This window comes from Alosa alosa, chromosome 7 (assembly GCF_017589495.1).
Source record: "Alosa alosa isolate M-15738 ecotype Scorff River chromosome 7, AALO_Geno_1.1, whole genome shotgun sequence".
In the NCBI taxonomy this organism is placed as follows: Eukaryota; Metazoa; Chordata; class Actinopteri; order Clupeiformes; family Clupeidae; genus Alosa; species Alosa alosa.
Genome location: NC_063195.1, coordinates 27,876,318 through 27,888,962, shown reverse-complemented (window position 1 = coordinate 27,888,962; position 12,645 = coordinate 27,876,318). Strand labels below are relative to the sequence as shown.

Genomic DNA, 12,645 nt, shown 5'->3' with positions numbered 1-12,645 from the left:
GAGTGCACAAGTGCTTGGACTGTTTACGATTTAATCCCGAACAGGTTTCCCTCATTCTCGACATGGCACGGGGCTCAGTGGTCATTGGCAACGGGGTGCGCAATCAGACCCGAAGACAGGAAACCAACTGCAGGGGTCAGCTGCCGTGATGATACAATGTTGCGCAAGAGTCGTCTTGACAGTTTTAAGAGACATTTTCATGGACAGGTTCTAAGCCCATTCATATTTCTCATTAATGTAACAGTATTTATGTGCAAATGGGACCGGCCTACTATATATTCATACTGTGCAAAAGTCTTGGGCAAGTCTTAGGCAGAGAGCAGGAAACACCGTATTTATATACACATAAAATTTAATTTTTGTTCTGATACCAGTCTCAAGCTGGATTTGTTGTTTTAGCGGTGTTATAATAATGACCAGTCACCCACCAGGCCACTGCAGAAGCTGCTGGTAGATCCAGCTACGATGGAGGTCTCGATATCAGCTGCTGACTTGGCATGGCTCACCCTAAAACATTTTGGCATGGCACAAAGTGGAGGAGCCACCTGAAACATACTGTACATCCCTGGGGACCCTATTTAGCTTGCCTCATCAAGGCTCTTTGAATAGAAATCTTTGGTCACGTATTATCCACTTTAGGTGAGCAATAAACTCTTCCAGCTGTAGCTTTTCAATGAGATCTTCGATCTGTCAAAGTGTCGTCATCTCCTTCACACTTCTGATACCAATGTGTCAGAGCCAGCACCAGTGCCAGTACCAGTCATTATAACACTGCTAAAACAACCAATCGAATAGATGCAGAAGACTAGAACCTGAACCAGAAAGGCATATTTTCTTTTGTTTTTTATATTGTCTGATTGAATTCTAATAAAGACAATGAGAAATCAATATATATGGTCATCATAACGTGAAACAACAAATCTAATGGGTGGCTAAAACTTTTGCACTGTATATATATATATATATATATTGGATTTTTGTACATTAATCTGATTTTTTGACTTTTCTGACAAATTTGACTTTCAATCTTCCCTATGGAATGATATTTTAGGCCCAGCGGGTTGGCACGTGTTGTTTATTCTGCCCTGTGACATCTGAGGCAACCCCTCAGAAAAAAAGAAAAAACTAAACCTGCCTTTTTAAGAGGATCATCATACAATTAACAAACCTCGCCAATCGCCATAGCCCTCATCACCAGCTTTGTTTGTTTGTCCTTTCTCAGACTTCTCCGTTTACAGGCATTCATACCGCGCCACCAGTGACCAGCTGCTTAGCTGCCCGCCTCCCTGGCCCTGCCCACCCCCCACCCACCTCCTCTCCCCTGACCCCATCACCCACCGGTCCCTCGGGTATACCAGAGACGGTCCCGGCACACCCTGGCCAGGAAAGGCCCAGGATCGATTTACGGCCTACTTGAAAAGAGGGTCTTTGAGACGACCAGGCACAATGGGGTTCATGGGGTGGTGGGGTAGGACTGGGGGGGGGGGGGGTTTAGGGCTATTGTAGCGTAGCTCGACTCCGACAGAGGGGCACCCTGAGTTGGCTCGTGCTCAAGAGATCCTCAGCTGGAGGGAGTCGAGTGGTCAGGCTACCAGAGGTGTGCACCTGAGACGTGGTTGCCTCTTCAGTATGTGTGTGTGTGTGTGTGTGTGTGAGAGAGAGAGAGAGAAGGAGAAAGAGAGAGAGAGAGACAGAGAGAGTTAATGTGTGTTTGCTCATGTATCTGTATTTTTCTCTCTTTATGTATATGACTGGCCTCCAATCTCCCTCGCTTCCACGAGATCCTTTCCTCAATCAACTGCACATGCCAGACTTAATCAAGGCACCTGTAATTATCTTAGCCAGTTCTTAATCAGGATTCATCAATTATCTTTTGCCCTCTTAATTAAGGTATTAGTAATTATATCAATGTATTAGTCATTTATTTAGTGTGTTCTTGTTTAAGGCATTTGTAATTATATGGTGATGTTGTTGGTGATTATTTGGTGATGTTGTTGTTGTCATCATGAAGAGAACACACTTGAGTGGACAATATTTGAGTTCCATGCTTGGTTGTGTGATATTGTTCTAATGTAAGTAGAATATAATTTCACTGACATTAAAGGTTTTAAAGGTGTTGTCTCTGATATTAACCTAGTGCTAATTGTTGTGAAATTCCTTGAATTGTTCCACACTTCAGCTTTTTATTCTATGATGCCCCAAAACCAAAACTCATTTGCAGTCCTCTACTCTTCTCTGTAAATCAAAAACAAAGAAAGTACCTAACTTGGGCATTTAAAGATGGTCTATATAGTGTGAAACCAAATCAAGGTTGAAACCAGATACATTTGTGCTAGCTATTCAGAGAGGATTTCAATAAGCAGGAACATCAGTGACAGATGATAATGCTTGCTGAAGAAATACAGGGTTTTAACCTGTCCTGGCCACAGTAACACACACATGCACGCATGAATGCACACACGCACACGCACACACACACACACACACACACACGCACGCACGCACGCACGCACACACACACACAAACACACACACCCTTCCTCAACCCCAATCCCCTTTACTGTAATCCTTTCATGCCCACCTGTAGGCATCCACCTTATGTGATACATAAGGATTATTGTATCATGTAGCATCAAATCTGTGAGCTCCACACACCTATTGATCAAAGGCGAGACTAGGCCTATCCCTCTCTCTTTCAAATCTATTTTCCCATGACACACTAGGCCTTTTCACACAGAGATCACGCTAAATTTGCGGGAAGAGGGGACGTCTTTTTGCCGTCTTTTTGTGCCTGAAAGCGAGGTGAAAATGTGCCGGACTGCTGATCTGTTCACATGATGCGGCATTTTGGGGAGCCAGGAGGCAGGATCAGCTATAGTAAATGAAATTGTGACGTGCAACAGGGGGCGTGTAGAGTGATAGTCGTAGGCCTTATGTGCGTGGGCCTTTAGATACAGCAGGTGTATGGTTTCAAAAGCCATGACGGGAGAACCGACTGCACTTTGGTTGCTGTTAGAATGTTACATTCTTGCGATAGATGTCTTCAGACAATAAATTTGGAAGGGAAATTGAAGAGAAGAGTTGCCCCTTGCCTTGGCCGTACAATGTACTGTGCATACAATTTATTCATGAAATCGCTCAATATTAAAACAATAAAAATAGCTTGTGTACTGTCTTAATTGAAACATGCTTCGCGCACAAATGATAGCCTAGTGCAAAGAGAATGGACATCTCAACATAAGGATACATTAGAAGATGATGATTAGTGTAAACTTTGTCACACGACGTGATAAGCAGTTCTTTAAAAACGCAACGTTCCATTCAGGGATAAATCATTCAAGCGTGGGCCTATAGTGCTCGTCATGAAAAGAAAAAAGCAGCTTAATATTTTTCAGGTGTTTAACAGTAGGCCTAGTCGCACTGTTAGCAGTTATGCCGAAGAAGATTATTAGGCATTGCATCCTGTCACTCAACATCGCAGTTCGGGTTGATAAGATTCAGTTAATGCGAGTATGGATCGTCTCAAAGTTTGGGACAACCAAACAGCAGTGTAGAGCAAATCCTAATTGTTAGGTTACAATAGCTGTCTTTTCTTTAGGCCTGGGCCTATCGGAAATCGCGACATAAGCACATTGGTTTCTTTTTTCTTTTCTTTCTTGTTCGCGTGTTGGGTAGTGAAGCGATAATGCATTTAAAGCATACATCATGTGAGCCAGAGCCGATATGGCCAGAACTGCTGCTCTGTAAAGGTATTTCTGTCTCACCCAAATTTGCTGAACTACTTGTGAAGTAGCCTATTCATCACAGACATCACATGTATCACACGAAAGAGCTTTTTCTCAGCCTTTAAACGATGTTAGTGGTTAGTTGTTGTGGTAAACGGTTCGCGAGAAATATAACTTTAATTTAATCGTATTTTTTTGCGCCCGTCTCCCTACCCATTCATCTTGGTGGAATACTTCGCGAACTTTCCCTCAACACATGACAAACCATATATCAGAATAAACAGCAGACTTTACCGAACATAAAGGTGTAAAGCATTCCCCTGCACAGTTAGCCATTCCAGAGTAATCCGGGTTTAAATTTGCAGCAATGTCTTTATGCATGTCTCCAACATGATTTTAGATGATAGATAGATAGATAGATACTTTATGGATCCTCAAGGGGAAATTCAAGATTTTATAACAGGCCAAATACAAAATAAATGTTACAAATATCGCCTAGATAAGCATTACAATCAGAGGATATACATATAGGGCAGACAGACGCTAGTGAGTTCATGCTTGGTTTATCGCTGGATTTTAAGATTGCATTCCAAGCTACAATCAACTCTAGCAGGCATTGAATGACTGGAGACTTTGTGAATTTATAGATTGACATAATGTGCTGTCTCTGCGATTGCTGCTTTTGATCAGTTAGATTTATTTGCAATCTCCTGTGGCGGGCTGGACATAGCATTGAAACCGCCCAGATTCCCCTTTCCGCCTTGACTCATTCACACTGGTGACGGAACGAAAAAACTCGGCAAAATGTCTAGGGGGCTTGGTAGTAAATTTGGCGAGACACTTTGTCCCGCCGTTCCGCCTCGGTCTATGTGAAAGGGACAGTCGTTCCGCGATTCTGTCAGGCTACAGTGTGTGTGTGTGTGTGTGTGTGTGTGTGTGGCTATGTGTGTGTGTGTGTGTGTGTGTGTGTGTCTGTCTGTGTGTGTGTGTGTGTGTGTGTGTGTTTGTGTGTGTGTGTGTGTGTGTGTGTGTGTGTGTGTGTGTTTCATTTGTAACCTCGAAAACATGTTTGTGGGCCTTTCACATAAAATCAGTGGAGGAATTTCCTTTCAATATACACTAGATGGCAGCAAAGTCTTAGTTTCTCTGTTTTTTGCTACAACTGTTCTGTAAGTTTTTACAGAACAGTGTTTTGGGAATAAGGTTTGTGACTGGTCAGAACTATTTGTCTCAGAGGTTTCAGTCTGTGAAGTCAGGAAATGTTCAGTCAGAGGAAGGTTTTGCTGAAGCAGTTTTTATGTCACTGTTAAGACTATGGAGACGTAATTTATAAAAAGGCTCTGCCCTAAGATTTATTACTGCACACATTGTTCTGGCTATTGTTCTGATCACTGTGTCCTTTATGATAAAGCGGGATGGTCATCTCTAGCAGAGATGACAAATGAACACAGATGGTTATGGTTATGGTTATGGATTTAGCAGACGCCTTTGTCCAAAGCGACACATAAATACAAAACAACATAATAATATTTAAAATTGAACAGGGAACAGATTAAAATGTAGGTCAAATATAGTAAGGAGAATAGTTGTAGTACACAATAATATCAATTCAAGCAATAGCCTAATAAAAAGCAATGTAAAAAAGGGGAAAGGCAATAATAAAACAATAATGTCAATTCAATCAATAATATAAAAACAATGACATGCTAAGACTACATTAAGGAGAATATCAATAATAAACAATAATGTCAAATTAATTAACTGCCCAATTAAAATAAAACAACATTATATAAACCATAACACATAAGCGCTTAAACAACTAAGTATATGTTGAATAGGAATGTCTTTAGACCCCTCTTAAACGACCCATACAGATATTTCTTTATCTATGAAGCTACTGTTGGAACGTTACTATTTCATTTTTAACTATTCTCGAATGGATTTCTGACTCCTATCAGACCAGCAAAAGACTGTTTAATGCTAAATATTCCTCATTTTTATTCTGAGCTGGGAAAGTCAGCCTATATTGCTATAATGCCCCTTCTTTCAAATGTTAGGCCTATGGATTTTTATTGTTAACTTTGCTTTTGGATTATTTATGTACTTTTAATAACAACTGCTATGTACTATGTTTCTGTTTTTTAAATTGTGATTGTAATCTTTGCATCAATTTCTGAGAATTATGTATTAGCAAGATTCCAAACAAATATTTTGTGCCAAAACTTCCTTGGACTCAAGCAGATAACTTTTCAAAAGTATCTGAATGACCAACAATGTCACATACCCTTGCTATTAGTCTTTATGCCCGTCTACTTGACCCATATCTCGTGTTCAGGTCAGGAAAATGTACACCTGGTACATTTGGTACTAGTACACAATAGGTTCAGAAAGTGTTAATACACTCATATTTTTCCCACAGAGAATGGAACATATGCTAAGCCAATTAAGTGTCCAAACGAGAGAGTGTGTCCACAGAAACTGATTGCTATGCCTACGTTAACCTTTCAAATTTCATTAAAGATCCCTTTACTATGTTTGCATTTCAACCGAACCGCTGTGTGGCGTGTAGGTAATAAGTGATGAATTCTGATGACCAAAGATCATCTAAGCGACCATTCTCACCATCTAAGACGGGCGACAGCACCACCAGCCTTGTTTTACGCGCACCAGTTGAGCTTAGCTGAGGTCATTGGCCTGCTATATCATCGAGATGGCCCAACAAGAGTATAAGCTTCTGGGTGACAAACTTTTCACCTACAAGGGCACCGTATTACCAGTAGATGACACACAGGAGCTGACGACGGAGTACATAGACAGTCTAGAGAGCTTTGAGATCAGAGAAAGCGATGTCTTTGTGGTTACCTTCCCCAAGTCCGGTGAGTCAGACTGCATGCTTTTTTGGGGTTGTACATTATTATTATTATTATTATTATTATTATTATTATTATTATTATTATTATGTTTGCGCTTGCACAGATGTAGTCATCAACTTATATGTAGAGGAGTCCCAGTAAACTTAAAAGAAAAGAAAAAAATACATTACGTTTTTCACACTACCCTAGCCTATATCATAGAAAAAAGGGAATTTCCCTCATCTAAAGTTGCAATAGTTGCTTCTCATGTTCCTTTTTACTGCTTCAAAATGTTCAAATAGTCTGTGTTGAAATGATATATATTACAGTAAGTAGACCTATTCCATAACTAGTGGTACGGAATGGTGAATTCAATATTCTACTGAAAGCACACAAGGGTGTTCTGCACACAGACTGCACACATGTATTTGAATGTGCATGTCATCTCACTGTGAGTGAACTCTCACATGATATATAAGAGGCGTAACCCTTAGACTCAAGTCATATAGGTAAATGTTTGTCCAATGGACACGTGGGCTACTGTACTAGGCTGTAAACATTAGTGGATGGAGTGGTTAGATTTTTATGGGGGGGTGGGGTTTTGCATGTAAAGTTCAGTTATCATCTTTTTCTTCTACTTCCACACCTCTTGCTCTGTCTCACGCACGCACGTGTGTGTGTGTGTGTGTGTGTGTGTGTGTGTGTGTGTGTGTGTGTGTGTGTGTGTGTGTGTGTGTGTGTGTGTGTGTGTGTAATGCGTGTGTGTCTTTGCGTGTGTGTGTGTGTGTGTGTGTGTGTGTGTGTGTGTGTGTGTGTGTGTGTGTCTGTGTCTGTGTGTGTGTGTATACTTGTGTATGTACTTGTTGTGTGTGTGTGTGTTTGTGTGTGTGTCTCTCTCTGTCACTCAGGCACGGTATGGACTCAGCGCATCATCACTCTCATATATGAGGAGGACTTCCCCGAGCAGGCCAACGAGATCACCTTTGAGCGCATGCCCTGGCTAGAGTTCCTGGAGAAGGGCAAGGACTACACCACACGGCCCTCGCCCCGCCTCTTCTGCTCCCACCTGCACTCCCACCTCATGCCCCGTGGCCTACAGCAGGGCCGGGGCAAGGTGAGTGGAGCAGGGCGCCCAGGATCAACCACACACTTACCAAGACCTCCACACCCAGATAAGAAGAGCTCAGCGACAAAAATGCAAAAAATCATATCTGCATTTTCACAAATATTTAAAATCATGCCCTTTTTTGTGCATTATGTATACTGTATGTATATGTATATATGTGTATATATACATATATATATACATTACAAACATTGTTACACTTCATCAATACACTATAAATTGTAAGCATATATGTATTCTTTTTTCTCTCTCTCTCTCTCTCTCTCTCTTAAGCAGTGATAAACACCAATCCTATCTGCACCTTTATATCATTCTACTTGCTCTCTTCTTTCAGATCATCTATGTGATGAGGAACCCCAAAGATGCCATGGTGTCATATTTTCACTTTGCCAAATTCATGAAGAAGCTGGACTCTCCTCCTGACTATGACGGAATGTTGGAGAAGTTCATGTCTGGGTGGAGTAAGTTGATGAGAATTGTCTTGACCTCATATACCGATTTATCTGGTTTTTCTCAATCACTGGACAGGACTACAAGTACAAGTAAAAAAAAAATGTTGATGAAATTGATTTCTTTACATCTATAATAATCTATCTGGGCTACTTTTTTATTGTAGCCTATTTATTTGTCTCACCTACTGGATCTCCAATGTCCAGTCAGTAGCTTAAGTGCACTTAACCTACAATTCACATTTAATTTGTTACTATTATGTGAAATGACTACATGCATTGGTTACATGCGTTATATCCTATAGAGGGTACAGTAGGTCCAGATCTCACTCACAGGGGCCAGAGGGTCGCAGGTGTTGGGGAGAGAAGTCTCCTCTCCTCTCCTTAAGCTCCCAAATTACTGATTCTTTCCTTAATTCTAGTGTATTCTCTCATCTTCACTGCTTTTCATGCTTCATGTTAAATTCAGATGATTTCAGATTCCAAAGTGAAAATGTTCCTACCTTTCTTTGCAGTGGTTGGAGGGTGCTGGTTTGATCATGTCAAAGGATGGCACACCAACAAGGACAAATACAACATACTGTTTCTGACTTATGAGGAGATGATCAAGGTATTATTGAAAAACACACTAGAACATAAAAAAAAACATAAGTGAAGTTTAACATGAATTAATGAATTCTTATAAAGGTCATTGGCATGGATGATCTTTTCCTTTCTGACTTCTCTAGGATCTAAGGTCGGTCATAGTGAGGCTCTGTGACTTTGTGGGGAAGAACCTGTCTGACGCAGCAATAGACAGCGTGGTGGAGCGGGTCACATTCAACAACATGAAGAAATATAGCTGCAAGCAGCAATGAGGGGGCCAAGCAGGCAGTTCAGCAGTCCAGAAGTCCAGATTTGCCATGCAACTCAATGCCGTGGCATCAGGCATATAGCATTAAGCAGTCACAACAAGTTCCATGTCAAACAACCCAAGATTGGCTGAGTTACAAGGTCAAGTTTCACATCAAAACATAACTGATTTTGTGTGGCTGAACCAGGGCTGAGTGTTGCCGCCCCCTCACCCAGCCAACCCACCCGCCATCCAATCGCCCCTGCCCGTCCCACCCCGCCCCACCCTTGCACGCACGCATTAGAATTAACTGGATAGAACTCGCTGTCAACAGTTTCACATCAAAAATAAAAGATCGATTGAGATATGATCATGCTTGCTGTGATTTCAATGCCCCAATAGAGGTCAAAGGTCACCAAATTATTTGTGCATCATCAGGATGAACCAGACGGTTCTATGGGCTGCCATTGACCTCCATTGCAGAATAATACAGCAACTACAGGCCAAAATACATTTTTGCCAATTCTAGAGCCCCCTAGAGGTCAAAGGTCACCAAATTTCTTGAGCGTCCTCCTGGTGGGTCCTGAGGACCATGTACTAAGTTTGGTTTTGATACATGAAAGCGTTGCTGAGATATGAGCTCACTTCCTGTTTAGCGGCTTCACATGAAATTTCGATTGGCTGTTACAGGCGAACGCTTCTGTCAATCGTTCCAGAAAATTAAACACTGATAAGGCAAGGTCTGAGGATGGTCTGAGCCAATTTTAGTGAAAATCAGATAAAAGAAAACTTTTACGTGTTTTTGATTAAATTCAATATGGCAGCCAAATCAATTATGTTGACATCACAAGTTGGCCTGGGTCAGCCTAAGGACATCCAAAAGTACTACCAGACACCACTAGTATGTTTTAATTCCAAACACATCAACAGCTACAGGCCAAAATGCATTTTCGCTAATTACAGCGCCCCCTAGAGGTCAAAGGTCACCAGATTTTTTGAGTGCTCTACAGATGGGGATATAAGTCCATGTACTAAGTTTGGTTATGACAGATGAAAGGGTTGCTGAGATATGAGCTCACTTCCTGTTTGGCGGCTTCGCCGCATATTTCGATTGGTTGTTACGGGCGAACGGTTTTAGTTCCGAAGACAAAAATCGATAACTTTTGTGCGGATTAGTCTGAAGATCATATGTATTAAGTTTCGTTAAAATCGGACAAACTATGTGAGGCGTGAAACTTTAGTTTCACTTTCGATAAAATCCAATATGGCGGAAAATCCATCATAGCGGAAAATGACGTCATAGGATGCGTTGAACTCGGCTTGGTCCAAGGATTACATCGATACCACATTTTTGACAATCGGCCATACGGGTCAAAAGTTACGTGCGTGAACGCACATCCAACTTTGGCCTGTTGGTGGCGCTAGAGTGCTTGAGTTGCCATCATGAAACTTGGTGACATTAATCATGGTACTGTCCCTAATAAGTGTGCCAAATTTCACAACTTTTTACCAGACGGTTCTATGGGCTGCCATTGACTTCCATGGCGGAAGAAAGTATAATAATAAGAAATCATAGAATCACAATGGGTGCCTTCGCAGCTTCGCTGCTTGGCCCCCAATGACTCGAAAGCGAACTATGAGTTCCTCCCAGATGATGTAAAAGACCCCACCAAAGGAAAGTTCCTGCGTAAAGGTGAGGGCCTTTTAAAACAGGATGACACGTACAGTGTGTGTGTGTCTGCTGGATCTCTGTATGTTTGTTTGCATGTCTATAGGTATTGATTCATCTATTTGTATAGAATTTCTTCATGTTAAAAATGTCTATCTGATTCAGGAACCATCGGGGACTGGAAGAACTGCCTGACGGTGGCCCAGAGTGATCGCTTTGACCAGGGCTACAAGGAGAGGATGAAGGATCTCTCTCTCCAGTTCGTCTGGGACATTAAGGAGCTGCATGGATGAACTGCATGAGAACTCAACCTACCACATAAACACACATGAGTTCTGGACAATAGAACACCACTGGCAGTTTTTAAAACACTTTTTGCTGTCTCGCTCACAGAAGCTGAGGTAGCAGCACATTGCATCATACTCTTACATCACACTCTTTCCCTTCAAACTCAAGAGTTCATGGAGATTTAACTCAAGAGTTGTGTTTTGTTGATTCATGTCAATTCATGTTCTTCACAGGTGTCTCATGCCACAACAGCCATGGGCAACGTAATGAATTACATGACCATCTATGCCCCATCACATGTTCTCAATGACACTTTATCCCTGATCTTCACTGTGAACTATGACATTTATTGCTACTATTAGCATTGCTATGTTATCTAAGAGTCTCAGGAATCTTCTGTTATCTGTTTATGTTTTGTTATGTCAGGCAAATATCACCTCATGCTCTGGATTACCAGATTTTCAAATAAGGTGCTAGATTATTACTAATCACATTGAATGATCAGAATGATATGGACTGGAAATGCAATGCAATCTTATACAGTTATTAGACAATTCTGTGGATATAGGTAATTTCACACAGAGAAACTAAGCCTCATTTCCTCATGTCGGTAGGGCTTGTAATAAAAGTGGATGAATTAAACATTTGTGCTGCCGAATGAATTGGCCCATTGGCTATCAATTTATTTGAAAGATTCCGTTCACACATTTTCCATAACAACTATTCACTCCATCATTTACTCTGAGTTAATTTTAACTTGACCAAGTTGGCATTTCATCTTCATTATAACGGTAGGCCTATAATGTCTCTTTCCCTCCCTCCCTACCACCTCCTTCAATTCTTTATTCATCAGTTTTTTTTTTGCTTGTTCATAATGCAACCGTATGGAAAACTTCATCAATCTAGGGACTTAATACAAAAACAGAAAGAAAAAAAACACACAAAAAAAAGGCAATCCAAAGAACAGTATGCAATGCTTGTTCGTCCCAGCAGAAGGTGCAAACGCATCAGATGAGATGACAGAAAAGCACCAGGCCTGGTGGACAGCATCAGGAAGACTGAGATACGGCCATTGACGATCACATCCTGGAGGTCAATGCCACATGACCCCTGTGTGGTCGGTGACCTCGGGATGAACACAGAGAGAGAGAGAGATAGAGAGAGAGAGAGAGAAAGAGAAGAAAAGTTGAATGTAAGGATTTCACACACCTCATCAGTTTGTGTTTTAAAATGATATACATGCATTCTATTCAAAACATAGTCCATGGTGATCTTTGTTCGAGTCTTTGTAGGGTCATCATCATCCTATAAAAAGTTTTCCCTTTTTTTGGTGAATGTTAAATTCCATATTGTTTCATAGTTTTTTCATATTATACAAGTGCAAAAGAAGGAGCACTCAGTTGAAATGGTCTAGTTTCGATCGCAAGTCATCTGTGAATAACAGCCTTTAAAAAAAAAAAAAAAAAAAAACAATGAGCTCGGGAATGTCACATGAGCCTGCATGAGTTTGACATGTCACATGGGTGCTGCAGACCATCACACTGACCTGCAACACTATCATGAATGTAGCAAGGGAGGCATATGGCAAATACCTTTGAACTCCGATTGGTTACATTTAGCACTGAACAAAGGTGTCAGTCACACCCAAGAAGACTAGAAGAAGACTATTATAACTCTGTGATAAACAATGTCAGGATGAAGTTA

General features: G+C 41.1%; 1 protein-coding gene across 1 annotated transcript; it reads left to right on the top strand.

Annotated features, from left to right (window-relative positions):
- Positions 1–6,411: 6,411 nt before the first annotated feature.
- On the top strand, positions 6,412–11,546 carry LOC125297989 (amine sulfotransferase-like). The gene is made up of 7 exons (XM_048248600.1): positions 6,412–6,601; positions 7,486–7,691; positions 8,038–8,164; positions 8,668–8,762; positions 8,881–8,988; positions 10,605–10,677; positions 10,819–11,546. Exons 1-7 carry the CDS (start codon positions 6,436–6,438, stop codon positions 10,944–10,946), a joined length of 903 nt encoding a protein of 300 aa, XP_048104557.1. The 5' UTR covers positions 6,412–6,435; the 3' UTR covers positions 10,947–11,546.
- Positions 11,547–12,645: the final 1,099 nt, after the last annotated feature.